The 14,420-nt window shown below is 48.6% G+C and overlaps 3 protein-coding genes across 3 annotated transcripts; 2 read left to right on the plus strand and 1 right to left on the minus strand.

Moving 5' to 3' along the window:
• Positions 1 to 4,898: 4,898 nt before the first annotated feature.
• On the plus strand, positions 4,899 to 6,583 carry LOC128274828 (cytochrome P450 4C1-like). Its single transcript, XM_053013147.1, has 2 exons — positions 4,899 to 5,530; positions 5,599 to 6,583. The coding sequence occupies exons 1-2, from the start codon at positions 4,899 to 4,901 to the stop codon at positions 6,497 to 6,499; spliced, it is 1,533 nt and encodes a 510-aa protein (XP_052869107.1). The 3' UTR covers positions 6,500 to 6,583.
• Positions 6,584 to 6,835: 252 nt separating this feature from the next.
• LOC128269877 (cytochrome P450 4d2-like) lies at positions 6,836 to 8,406 on the plus strand. The gene is made up of 2 exons (XM_053007282.1): positions 6,836 to 7,467; positions 7,536 to 8,406. Exons 1-2 carry the CDS (start codon positions 6,836 to 6,838, stop codon positions 8,404 to 8,406), a joined length of 1,503 nt encoding a protein of 500 aa, XP_052863242.1.
• Positions 8,407 to 9,289: 883 nt separating this feature from the next.
• Positions 9,290 to 10,354, minus strand: LOC128272727 (39S ribosomal protein L17, mitochondrial). The gene has a single exon (XM_053010594.1). The coding sequence runs from the start codon at positions 10,245 to 10,247 to the stop codon at positions 9,636 to 9,638; it is 612 nt and encodes a 203-aa protein (XP_052866554.1). The 5' UTR covers positions 10,248 to 10,354; the 3' UTR covers positions 9,290 to 9,635.
• Positions 10,355 to 14,420: the final 4,066 nt, after the last annotated feature.

Raw genomic sequence — 14,420 nt, forward strand, 5'->3', positions numbered from 1 at the left:
GCCCGTCAACCGGTCGTCGAAGCAACGGCAATTTGGTCCCTGCTCCTATGTGCAGCGTTCGCCATTGATTGGAAATTCCAGCACATGGCGCCCAGTATTGGACGCTATTCGATTCAAGAGGGGAAAACGCTTCGTTTGTGCCGGTAAATGAAAACACACGGCGGCAGGATTTCCGCCCAGTGAACAGCATCAACACCAATAGAGATGTTTCGTTCGCTTCTCGTCGCTAGTGTTCCGCCTTAAAAGCAACTCCATCACCGCCATCAGGTGTGCTATAGGGGATTTTCCTTTTCACTATCTTTATTGTTCAGTTTGAAAGGACCTAATCTTAAGTTAAGAAAATTCAGTAACTCTCTGTGTTTGTTTTCACTGGGTCACGTTTAAAGGTTGATAAAGGGAAACTTCTTAACCTAAACAGTTTCACTTATACTCGGATACAAGCATGTACTTCAATACTTGTTTCGCATCGCTTTCGAGAGTGAAAATACAAAACAAATACTTCTCATTTTCTGCTCGATATCTTTTACCATATTTTTTACAGATTTATCGGCGGAGAAAAAAGCGAACAAAACGGGTGCCCGTAACGAACCGACCAATCTTGTGCACGTTGCAGGTGTCCGTAGAGCATGGAAAAGTATCTTCGGCATAAATACTTGGTAACATTTTCACTTTTCACGGCATCACCTGCCGCCCTTTGTAGCTGACCCTTTTTTCCGGTCAATCGAGTGTGAAAGCAAATCGGTTCCAATTAAGCCTGAACCCTTTCTCGCTGAGCAACGTTCCGCTTTACCTTTAGCATCCCTTAGTACAGTAACATTTGATGGAAATCACAATTTAATTGGGTTTTAATTGCGAAGGTACACGACGGCCCTACTGTCCCTGTGTCGTGTTCCTCCACGATACTGCGCGGGGCGTACTAATCAAGATAAGTAGTATCGAGGGAGAAAATTCTCATTAAAATCGTTCCGGAGCCCACAAAGAGTGATGTTGTATTTCTGAAGAGAAGAATTTCGCAGTTATTGTGCGTTGTGTACTACTGCGTTCTCTGATATGGATTGAATGGTCACTGACGTCGGGGAACCTTCTTAAACCGATCAATAAATGTTCTTGCCGAACCGACAAAGTGACGATATTAATACCGTTGGTTTCGTTGACCCCATAAATGGTGCCTGTAAGTTATGCGGATCACTAACAAAAGCACGACTGCATGGCTTTTACCTGCGCAATGTGTCTTCTTAGCCACATCCACCAGAAAGCCATCGTGGCAAGTGTCTCTTCGTAGAAATGGCCCTATTTGCATCCCTGCCGTAGAAATGAGCCTATTTCCATCTCTGCCGGGGGAACGATAAACATCTTGGCCTCTTACGCTTCTGGTGTTTATTTTTTCCCATTTTTCGTCTTATTAAAGCAACATATCGGCGCACTTCCATCGAGTGCTGCCGTTTTTCGTTTCCATTTTAAACGATACTTCAACATTCGGCTTCGGTTTCTGCTCTGCCACCTACGTAGGAAGTGAACGATGCCAACGGCATCGTCCCTGTAGAATGATTCTATGAGGTTAGCAGCCCAACGATACTTTTATGTGTCTATTGCGGAGAGGTTTTATATTTTTCCATCTTTGTCAGTTCGAATGGACAAACGATCGTGCTGAGCACTAAAGTCATCGCCTGCGGGACGAACATTTTCCATACTCCGGAATTCTGTCGAACAAAACAGCGGATCTGTATAAGATTGCATGACCTTCTCGAAACGCTCTACCGGAAAGGAAAAGTTTACTAAATAGAGCTTTTCCGGCGGTTCACAATGAAGCTATTAAATGCATTGACGGCGACACCAGGTTGTAGCGAATTTTCAATACCACCAAGAGAAGGTGGTTTCCTGTCATCTTGATGCTTTTGGAAAAGTGCAAACGAGGACCATAAATTCACTAGTTTTGTTTGCGCATTCATTAGCCAGACGAGCTCGGGGGCGAAATCATTGCCAGAATCAAGCAAACGAAAGAACGAAGCGAGCGCAATTTTAGACTCTCCTGTCAGTTTTTACATTCCGAGCCCACTTTTTGGGCTGCAATTACTTTTGAACAATGCACAAGAACCCCATCCCGTAATGGCCAACTTTTGTGGTGCGTGGCAAAAGTTACCTTTTCGGAAGGGGCCGCCCTTCAAGAAGTTGCCAATTGGCTACCGGCAAGCGAAGGATGTCGATGGTGGTGGATAATTTGGAAGCTGGTCAAATTACGCTTTTCATAATTGCGCTTGTCCGGATGAAAATCGCGCCGCACGGACCACCATAAATCATCGGAAGATAACGTTTTGCCTAAATAAGCTTTTAATTATTTGCCCAATCTCGATATAACGGGACCGGAGAAGGGGCTGAACCTATTGCTTCTTTTACCTGTCGCTTGGGCGTTCCGCACCACCCGAAAACCGCCACCGGGCGCGCCAACGTGGAAAGCTAAAATACGTCCTTACGCCAAAAGTTAACGAACGCCTGCAAGGTACGCAAGCATCTGTCACCGAACGAACGGATACGGTACCGGTACCGGGGTGGTAATAGGATTAAGTCTACTCTAGGCTACACGACAAACACCTCGACACAAACTGATTATTTCAAGAAGCTGAGATACCGCCCAGATCCATCCATCTTAGGTGCAGAGTGTCCCGGAGCAGCTTGTTTACCGCCGATAGGCGTCGGTAGAATCAATAATTTGATTTGTTTGCCAAAAGCCACATTAAAGGTTGGGCTACCAGTTTCGGTTGGTGGAGGGCGCCTTTTGCGGCTGGAAACGGTTTCCGTTACACCGTGAGACTTCTTTAAAAATAACAGAGGGACAGAGCATCAAGACCGTAGGAATGGCAGGAACGCTTCTGATGAAATTAAACTAATCTCAGGGTACAAATTGAACATGACATCAAACGACGATGAATGAACGATCAATGTCGTTTGCTGTTTCAGTAGAACTCCCGTCAGCTGCAAATTCTTTCGGATTAATGTTTGCGGATAAGGCAATGATCATTTATCCAATAAGTTTATTCTTAGCACTTCAATGAGGAACAAAGTAATTTCGTTGGACAAATGAATTGAATTTGGCTAATTCAAATAAATTGTTTGACTTCATTTCATCGCAACACTTTCAAGTGCTTCTGTTTTGAAATAAATGAAGATATTTAGACTACAGTTAAGGTCTTCCAAATATGTATTAGCATCATTGAAAGAATGTTCTGTAGCGTATGATTCCACTTGCATAATGTTTACACATCGCACAAGAGCACCAAACCCTATCAACTCGCTCCAGATCAGTTCTTCCTGTTCCATTGGTTTATAGCGGCTATCGATCAAATTCGCCCATCATTCTCAGGTAATAACAATCTTCCACCAAACATGTCCGGACGATCGAAGACACAATCGCTTGACCCACAAACACAGTCAGACCTCCTCTACCGATTACTAATTTTCCCCGCTCGCTTCCGCTTTCTTTGTCGATCCGGAGACGCCACAATTCTCGGCCAGATTTTCGCAGACCTAGCCGTCAATAAATCAAACATAAACAACGCAGCATCGAGGTCTTAAGCGCAAGAGCGAGCGCCCTGCTCGTTCGGACGGGGCATCCTGATTTATGTGCCACCGTGCCAGCAGCGCCACCTGATCGCGCCAAGGTGAGAACGGCCTGTCTTCCGCTTTCTTGGAGCCTGCGGTGGGCATGCCCTTGACGCTCCTTCACATGATCCTTTGTTTCTTCGTAACAGTGCTTCGGTTGGCATTATAAATTATAATCAGTTCCTCGGTGGCAAAGGCATATTAACGCCGGGAACGGAGTCCTGTAAACCTGTATTTGTTAAACAGAGAGTGAGAGAGACATATAGTGAGAGAGTGGGCCGAAGAAGGAACAATAACTAACGGTATTTGGGCAGCAGAGTTCTGTGCAGTATGGAGTGTGATCATAGGCTTCCTCGTGCGCCGGTAGATCCTTGTCGATTACTCGCCGTGCTAAAGTTTATGCAATGGTCATTGTTTATGAGCTCGGATTGCGCGTCCAGACGTTCGACAATCCTATAAATAATCGAAGCAAATTTATAAGCATACCAGACCGGTCCGATGCGTAGCAAAGGTGCTACTACTTCGGTGATGCTTGCCTTGAACAGATGAAGAGTCGCCGGAAGAACTGAGGAAAGCACGCGTAACTGATGCGATTGTTGTTTGCTGAATGTGTCCCGAATATGGGTCCAGTCCAACTAATTCTACGAAAGAAAATACTCCGAATTACCTTAAGTAGTTCGAAAGAAAAGTTGGCATTTTTGTAGACGAGTCTTCCAGCAACTGCCAAAAACGAGCAAGCTTGGTAGTGAAAGCAAGAATGATGCTAGAAAAAGTCATGTAGGTAAAGATTTATTGAAAAATTTATTTAGAAATATTAACAGAGGACTTCAAGTATTTTGATCAACTATTCTACACTACCAGATACAGCACAGACCACAATAAACATTGCATCATGTAACAGGTGTTGTAATCGGTGGGTTCTGTTGCTATCTTTCAGCATCGGCATTTAAGGTAAATTTTGAACACACAAACATGAACACCTTAATCTCCGCGACCCGCTAACAATCTCGTCGGTTAACCTGCGTAACTAATCAAACATGTGTACAACACATCCACACACGCATGCAAACCGCGAACCGCGGCCATAACGCTCACAAACGCGTCCAATTTAGCTATAACATCGCGAGTTGTGCTCATCAATCAATTCAGTGTTGTTTGGACTCGGGTGCCACGAAGAGTTCCGAAGAAACCACGCTTCAAGTGTTCAACCAACGGAGATAGAAGAGACCGATAGAAACAGCGTACCGAAGACGACCTCGACTGTGACCTTGGTGCTAAGCTGCGGCTGAGAGAGAACCATCATGTTTTGGTTGCTACTATTGACGCTGATCGTGATCGTCGGATCATGGATTCTGCTTACGGTCCTTCGTAACCGAGCTACCGTAGCTCGACTGCAGAAGCAGTTACCCAACTTTGGAAGTGTTCCCTCGATTCCGGTGCTAGGGTCGGCGTATCACTTCAAAGATCCTACGCCGGCCGGAATTTTCAACACCTTTGTCGGATTCCACAAGCTGTACGGCCGTAACCTCATTGCGCAAAATCTGTTTAATCAGCCCGCGTTTCAAATCACCGAACCCGCTGTGATCGAGCAGGTGATCCAGGCGAAGACCATCGAAAAGACGATAATCTACGACTTCATGATGCCTTGGTTGGGATCAGGGCTCGTAGTATCCACCGGGCCGAAGTGGGCACAACGCCGAAAGATTATTACGCCAACGTTCCACTTCAAGATTCTCGAAGACTTTCTCGTCATCATGAACCACCAGGCGGACGTGCTGATACGGAAGCTGTCCGCCAACGCAGGAGGGCCGGATTTCGACATTTACGAGCCCGTTACCTATTGTGCGTTGGACATTATCTCCGAGTCTGCGATGGGTGTAAAGTTGAACACTCAGGAAGATCCACAGTCGGAGTATGTGCAAGCCGCTAAGGAGTAAGTACGGTGAAGACGTGTACCAATGAAGGACTGAGGATTACTTTTAACGTTTTCCCTTTTGCCAGAATTTCAGACATCATCTACAAACGAATGTTTTCCTTCGGACGTGAATTCAAATGGTTGTTCCTGCTTAAGAAAGCATCCCGACGGCTAAATGAGTGCCTTAAAGTAGTGCACGGCTTTGCGTATCGTGTCATTAACGAGCGGAAAAAGCAGCTACTAGAGGAGCGGGAACGGCAACAGACCGAACGCAAGCTGGAAGAGACGGACGTTTACGGAAAGCGGCGCATGACGTTGCTCGATCTGCTTCTGAACGTCACCGTCGATGGTAAGCCCCTGCCCGACGCCGACATCCGGGAGGAAGTCGATACGTTTATGTTTGCCGGGCACGATACCACCACGTCCTGCATCAGCTTTGCTATCTATCATCTCTCTCGCAATGCCGCCATCCAGCAAAAGGTATACGACGAGATTCAGCACGTCGTAGGATCGGAAGCGAAGAGTGTGGAGCTCACGCACAGCACTCTGCAGGAACTGCGGTACCTTGAGATGGTGATAAAAGAAACGCTGCGTATGAAACCGTCCGTACCGATCATAGGGCGGAAATCGGCTGGCGATATGGTGGTTGACGGTGTGCAGATGCCGAAGGGTATGGAATTCGCGATCCTCATCTACGCGCTGCACAACGATCCGCAGCTCTACCCCGAACCGGAAAACTTCGATCCGGAGCGCTTCAGTGAGGAGGCACAGGCGTCCCGGCAACCTTACAGCTACATCCCGTTCAGCGTTGGTTCTCGGAACTGCATCGGCCAGCGTTACGCTATGCTGGAGATTAAAACGATCCTGGTGAAATTGTTGGCCAACTTCCAGTTTTTGCCCTGCGATGACCACCACAAGCTGCTTATCAAAACCGATATGACGCTGAAACCGGTAAATGGTGCGTACGTAAAGATTGTGGCACGCTAGTGGTTGTAAGGTTGCTTATCACTGCGCGAAAGTAGGCGCAAGACGTTTCGTATCACTTGCACGCGGCTTGCGATTGCGTATCTAGCCTCCAGCGGGTCTGAAGGAGTCTAAAGGCCCACTTTTTGTGTGCTTTTTTCTGATTAACTTTGTTGACTCGACATGACCCGAATAAATGCGGATTGAGAGTGAATCTGGACCTATTCGATAACCTATACTCGTTGAAGATAACAATGCATCCAGCGTACATTTTCGAGATGCAACTCATCAGTTGCATTTGCCTACTCATCCGCGACGAATCGTTTGCAACACGAGAACCGAAACGAAGAACTATCCAAAATGTCTATTTTCCTTCTTTTGCTACTTGCCATACTTGTAATTTTACATATAATTGTAAAAGTGTTCATAAATCGTCGTCGGGCGGAGGAGCTCCTAAAACGTTTGCCCGATTTCAAAGCACTTCCATCGGTACCACTACTCGGCAGTGTTCTGCTGTTTAAGAACACTTCTCCAGACAGTGTGTTACGGACGCAGGTCGACTTTCACCGACAGTACGGTAAGAACCTGTTGCTGCAGGAGCTCTGTAACGGATTCAAACTGTTGGTTAGCGAGCCACGTGTGGTGGAGCAAGTGATTCAGGCAAAAACCATTCGTAAACCATCCTTCTACGACTTCATCAAGCCCTGGTTGGGTATCAGCACGGTAATAGCGTGCGGACAGCAGTGGAGAAACCGGCGGAAGTTGATCGATCCGGTGTTCAATTACAAAATGCTCGAAGACTTTCTGGAAGTGATGATTGCCCATTCGGATGTGCTTGTGGGCAAGTTGGCACCGTATGTCGGTGGAGACGATTTCGACATCTACAACCCGATCCGATACTGCACGATGGACATTGTCTGCGACTCGGCGATGGGTGTTCAACTCCATTGCCAGTCGAATCCTACGGGACAATTTATTGCTGCCACCGACGAGTAAGTTCCTCTGTTTGGTAGGTTTTTTTTTTTGTTAACCACGGTTGTGTTACATTTTCGTTCGGCAGGGTCATAGATCTCATACACAAGCGAATGTTTGATCCGCTGCGAGGCCATAGTTGGGTTTATCCGTTGACGAGCGCTGGGCGGCGCATGAGGAAAATGGTGAAGGTGTTGCACAAGTTCACAGATGATGTCGTTAGCGAACGAAAACTGCTCCGTAGCAATGGTGCCCCACAGCGAACGACCGTCCTCGACATGCTTCTGGAAACACGGCCCAACGGTCAACCGTTGTCCGATGATGACGTTCGTGGAGAAGTGAGCACGTTTATGTTTGCCGGCCACGAGACAACCACTTCCTGTCTCAGCTTTGCCCTGTATTACCTCTCCCGATATCCCGTCGTTCAGCAGAAAGTTTACGATGAAATTGGGACCGTCTACGCGGCTGCTGGTGACCTCCGCGAAGTCCCGTTAACCTACGCTTCACTGAACGAGCTCCGCTACTTGGAGATGGTTATCAAGGAAACACTTCGCATCAGTCCACCAGCACCAATGGTTGGTCGGTGCGCGGCCGGCGATATGATTATTGATGGCATCCCGATACCGGCCGGCACGGAGGTGATGCTCAACATCTTCGTCATGCAAACCGACCCAGACTTCTTCCCCGAGCCGGACGTGTTCTGTCCGGAACGGTTCACCGGCCAGAACAATGGCTCCACCGGAACGCATATAATGCCGTACAGTTACATTCCATTCAGTGCCGGACTGCGATCCTGTATGGGGCAACGTTACGCGATGTTAGAAATGAAAACTGTTCTGGTTAAGCTCTTAATCCATTACCGGGTGTTGCCGAGTTCGGAAGAGAAAGTCCTGAAAGTGAAGGCGGACATAACACTAAAGCCCCACGGTGGTGCGTTCATCAAATTGCTGCCAAGGTAGATAGTTAAGTTTGGTTTTATTAAAACCTTTCCGCTCGTTATCATACATTTTACCACCAACTAGAAATGTAGCGTAAGAACACCCTGTTCGCTGTACCCTGTGGAACTTTTAACAGGATGTCGTCTGAATTAAGGTTTCTACGGTGAATTGGGTCGCCAAACGTTAAGGAATTACCAACACAGCATCGTAACGATGTGGCTATTCAACAATCACGGGCCAGACATAACGTATCGTATACGAAACGGCCCATTCCGGGGCATTGTAATCATCAGCAGATATGAAGAACAGACATCGTTAGAGTCCAGTGTCATGCTAAATTGACCGTACAAGGACCGGTGTTAGGATGTCGGTTGTCTCAATTTCATTATATAATTCGGAGATGGAACGAACGAACATACCTCCTATTAAGACTCTTGACATGACGATTCTGCATCATCCGATGAATCATAACGATGTCGATAAAATTGATATTTTGCGTTTTTTGAGATCGGTCATTTCACTCCTTTCGGGGCAGTTTTTCTAGAAAATAGTGCTGTGACGTGTGAGACACATGGTTTATCACATGTTGGAAATGAAGGCGATAAAAATGTTGATTATGAATACAATATGTTTGTACAGCACGTCCATATGTTTACCGAGGTATCTTCGTATGGTATTACAGAAACCGGAATGGGCCATGGTTGAGTGCCGGCCTCCCATTTGTGTCGTTCATTGAAAAAATGTCACCCTGCGAAGCCTACCCTCGAATGCAAAGGTTCATATTTTAGTGGTGAGAAACTGTATAGCGATCCGATTTGAATTGGGCTAGCGCAAGCGTACCATTTCCTCGTCAACTCAAGTGCGAAGATGCTGTGATATTGTGTTACGTCCAATTTATTTTATTTCCTTCCTTTGTCTCGTCGTCTTTCGGTACCATATTCCTCCAGATGAGGCCCCAAACGAACATCCTTGACACACATTTGTGTCTATTCCGCTGCGAATGTCCCGAGCTCATTTTACTCGCGTTCGTCCCACGATAGTGATTGTAAATAATACCAAAGATACTGCGCGGCCAGCATTGAACACCAACGACGACGAAAAAAAAATCGATAACACATCCATTTAATCTTCTCCGGAGCAAAATCTCTTGTTTCCTCTCGCTCTCTCGCTCTCTACCACTTTGGGATATTTATTGTTCGCCTGTTTTACTATAAATCTAAGCAAATGGTGTTATACTATGTTCAAGTGAGTTATGCTTGCGTTGGAGGCTTTGGTAGCTCTTTCGTGGCCGCGCTTTCTGCTACGGGTGGTTCTGTAGTATCGCTGCCAATCTGTGCCGCAATCTCGGCGTACTTTTCCTTTCGATAGTCTTTCCGGGCCTCGTCCATCAGTACATTGTGCAGCAGGAAGCGATTGTTTGACTGATTAGGCAACAGCGACGGGTAAGGATTGCCGCGCAGTTCTAGCACTGCTCGCTTCCGGTACCAACCGGGGTACTCCTTCGGTGCTTTGTACATCCGTGTGGCCGACACCTTGTACTCCTCGAACCGTGGCGCCAGTACCTTGAACAGTTTGTGCACGAGCTGTTTCTCCAGCAACCAGAAGTCGGCCATCTCCATCGTGGGCTTGTGGCAGTCCCCGTGCCGTATGGCGTCCGATATTAACCGCTCCGCATACCCGCGTGCCTCATCCGCCCGCTGGTAGTTCAGCTCGATTCGCTCGTGTTTCACCAGCGCCGTCACCGTTTTGCGCAGCTTGTCCAACCGGCCTTCGGGTCCTCGTGGGTTTTTCAGGTTGCGGTGTCGCGGCCCGATCGCTACCCGCAGCTGCGACATCAGCTTCGTCACTTCCGCCTGATTCATGTTTCTGGTTAAGTAAACTCTTTGGGCGATTTTATGTTCAAATAAATGCACACTTTCACGAAAAGCCGAAAAGCCGAAGTATCGTTATTCAATCAAAACACATTTCCTCTCCCTCGAGCGATTTGACAGCTGCAGCAAATGTCAAAACATCGAATCGGCACAAAATATTTCAACCGTTCCGCGGATCGATGTTGACAGTTCTCCGCATCGAACCGGTTCGGCCGTCTCAGTCTGAAGAGAAAGAGATTCTTTTTTGTGTTTGAGTGTTGAAGTCGGGTTCCGGAAACAAGGTTCAGGTTCGAAAGTCAGTTTGTTAGCGAAATACAGAGAAATGTTTTCAGAGAAAGAGTTGGACTTGTTTTACTTCAAAAATTCAAGCGATCGGTTGCGTTGCGTTTTGCGTTTCGTTCGGCCTCCTATTTGCGTGCTGAGTTAGTTGTTAATATTTTCTGCGCGTCGTTCGCAATGATCATAGATAACTTATCTATTTCAGGATAATATAACTAAAACCCTCAGTTGTTAAAGTGTATTTATGACCGCCTTTTCCCCATAGTGCGGAGCGGCGAGTTTATCCCAGTGCAGAATAAATCTCTCAGTGTCAGTCGCCTTCATCTGCCATCTGATTAGAACAAATAAACGAGAGCGAGCGAGAGAGTGAGAAAACCGTTCGTTTTCAAAGGGTTTCTGCGTGCATGCTCTCGGCAAAATCCTGAATTCCGTCAAGCATTAAAACGGCTCGTCGGTTGGCCATTTCATTATTGTTAGTTTTATTCGATTTAACGCAGCGTCCTGTTTCCTGCGGTGATGTACGATAATCCGCTTTCTCGCTGTATCTCTCTCTCTTGCTGATTCGATCGTCCCAGAACAATACGAAACCGGTCAGCGTCCCGGGGCGAATTCTGATGAGAAGCTGTGCGGACAGCATATTTAACTTCACCGGTGGTCAGAGATTCGTACGAGGGAACGATCGAATAGTTTCTCCATATGATTCTGCGTGTCTGTGCGTGTAACCGTAACCACGTATCACACATTTTCAGCTGAAAGTGTCCCCCGAATAATAATTATGCAGAGTGCTCATGGGTGAGTGAGTGAGACCGACCGCGCAATCGTTTCCGCTTTTCGTCGGAGGGCAGAAAATGGATTCCGAGGCCGCCGTTTGCATTCGGTAGAATCGAGTTTCTGTCGCGAAAGGGACACGCGGCCCAGACGCGCGCCGTGCTTCGGTGAAAAAGAGGTCCTCGGACTCTCGAGTGCGCGCGGAATTGCGGAAGGAGTTGAGTGAAAATTTGTGGCAGCGTCTGGAGTGCTGGAAAATCCATTAAGAGAGGCCCCACGCGGAACGTAGTCGTCGTACGTAAGTGTCCTTCTTTGCATGGCGCTGTGTGTGTGTTTGTGTACTTGTCCAATTCCGGTTCCGATTGCACGTTCCGGAAGTCAGACCATGTTCCAATGGTGAATCCGTTATGATTATGGGCCGCGATTTCCCGTTCCTTCGTTTACTGCTGTCGATGCTGCCGGCCTGATGACGGCCACTTCGGGACGGGTCGTACTGCACACTGGCTTGGCTTTAATGTGCTCGAAAGTACGGAACGAATCGTCAGAGTAGTTTCAATCTGGTATTTATTTTCCTTTCCGATGGGTGTGTGTGAGAAAATGTAGGATCCGCGGTCTGCATGCGCCCGCGGAAGTGTTCGGAGCCCCGGAGGGTTACCACCTGGGAATGAGAGCAACAAGGTCTTCCAAAGGGGAGCATTCGCTGGGCTCCGACTCCGGATAGATTCAGCGGCCACGCTGCAACGGTAGACAGAGAGAGGTCCACCGCGCATCACAGGGTTCTCCGTTTCGCTCGCACGTTCACTACCCCCGGTCGCGATCGAGACCTCGCATACTAGACCAGGAATGTGGACGAAACAGGAGAAAGACGGCGGTGCGGCGGCGAGTGGTGTTTAACCCTTTCCAGCACTGCGGTCCACCACGAACGCAGGTACGAAGAGGGAGAGCAAAGAACCGAATCGGAGCACTTCTCTGCGCTGGTGTTCGTTCTGGGGCCAGAACAATGCACACGCAACCCGCCGCCGCATCACTCGCTTCGCCGTCGATTCCATCGTGGACCGCGCCGAGCGAGAGAAGCTCCGGTGCGCGTGCGTCCGAAGCAGCCGGAGGGAGAGAACATATGGCAGCTCTAGGGTGTGTGTGGCTGGAACGCGCTGGAAGTGTTGTGTTTTGGGACGAAGCCTCAGAAGTGGCCAACAAGGACACCGGTGTGCCGCGTGTGTGAAACAGGCTGAAGCGAAAGCGGTGTCCGAAATCGCCAGCATCCAGGGACACGCAGGTGTACGGCGCCAGTGTGAACGTGGTGTGCCCCATCGGTGAAAAGCAACCTCTTGCGGAGTAACGGAACAAGTGGCCTACTAAAGGCACCACCACTCTCCCGGACTAGAATCCTACCACGGAGTTCGTTTAGGTTCGTTCGGAAAAGAAGGAAGTATTTTCAACGTAAAAATATGGTTAATAAGGTTCTGGACATGCGCTCCGCGGCGCCCGGTCCGTGCGAAGCATTGTTCCGAGTTCGAGCCTTCTTTCGGCAGCCCCGCTGATTATGCTTACATTGCGTCAGTACAATTTGCGGGCGGCGAACCTGTGCGCGCGCCACGATGCAAATGTTTCGATCCGGTTTGTGTTTGCGTGCTCGAGGGCGGTGGCGCCGGTGGTGGACCGGACCGGAGAGCGGACGCGCCGGTGGTCCCCGCGAAAGAGTTGTTTGAACTCTCCGTGCGGCGCGAGGTGTGTTTTCCATCGCTTCGCTGAACGCGCCACTGCTCGCTCCATCTCGCTCCACTGTTTGGCGGTCTCTTTCTTCATCATGCTTTCCCGCTCTGGCTCGTGCTGTTCTTTTTCCTCCCCGATTCCCTGTCTGTAAGGGGAGAGAGGATTCCAGCGGCTACGCGCTCTGTTGTGATCCGGCGGCGCGGACGCGGCACTTGTTGTGTTTTCCCTTTTTCCAACACCATTCTTTCTCGCTTCCTCCTTTGCTCGTTCTCTCCCTCGTACCCGTAACGAGCAATTCGCTTTTCCGCTTCCAGCGAGCTCGCCGGACTGGTGCCAAACAACCCGGCCCCCCGGGTGTCTATGAACTTTTGACAGCTTTTTCTCAGCGCTACTTGACAATATTCCCATTTTCACGTTGCTTTCCATCGGGGGGTTTGTTCCGTTTTATGAATGGAAACCAGCTGAAGTTCCCTTGGCTCGGCACCTCGGTTGCCTACGCCTACGGTTTTGGCGAGACTTTCCCAGCGGCAAAAGTGGCACCGGTTCTTTACTCTACGGCCACGTTCCATTCCGGTGGCAACATAATGGGAAAAGCAAACGAATTCGGACACGAAACCGGATCCGGCAGGGTCGACGAAATGGCCTTCACCACACCGGGGAAAACTAAGCAGCTTTGCACGCGAAATTGTCTTCCGAAATATCGCAGCGCTCAAAATAAACAATTCTTCGGTCACCTTTGACTTATCTTATCAGATAATGGGCCGGCGATAATGATTGACAGCTGCGCGCCAGCGCGCCCGGTTGGCGATGATAGGACAAATTGATAAACCGGACAAAACAAAACCTTAGCGAATCGAGTCGTCTGAACCTGATCGGGAATCGATACGGTGCGCGTCATGCTGCTCCGCTGTGCCCCGTAGTCACTTCCGTAATGGATATGGCCTGGAAATGACGGAAGACATTTTAGTTGGAAATTTATCTCGCTGACCTTCGGATAACCCTGCCGAACGGTGCCGAACTCAACAGAAGATCCCAAAACACCCTGTTTGCCCACTTCCACATTGGAAAAACATCCCGCGCGATAATGTGGCGCTATCTGGGTGTGGGCCCAGCCAATATGCGATTGGCCTGGCAGCCACACACTAATCGTAAACGAGCGGCAAACAGGGGCTTAGGGACGAAACGGGGAAATTTTATGATAGATAAACCCGACCCGGCCAGCAAGTACCACCACCAGGATAGGATGAGTCACCGATCGAAAACCGCGACCGAACTTGCTGAATAATTTCCCCGTTTTGCGCCAGAACCGTGGCAGCCGCACCGCTTTACTGTTTTCCGCAGCCGCGGCCGTGTTCGGTTTCGGTCTGATTTGAAGATTTTCAAAAAGAGGGTGAGAAAATCGAT

Source organism: Anopheles cruzii, chromosome 3 (assembly GCF_943734635.1).
Source record: "Anopheles cruzii chromosome 3, idAnoCruzAS_RS32_06, whole genome shotgun sequence".
Classification (NCBI taxonomy): domain Eukaryota; kingdom Metazoa; phylum Arthropoda; class Insecta; order Diptera; family Culicidae; genus Anopheles; species Anopheles cruzii.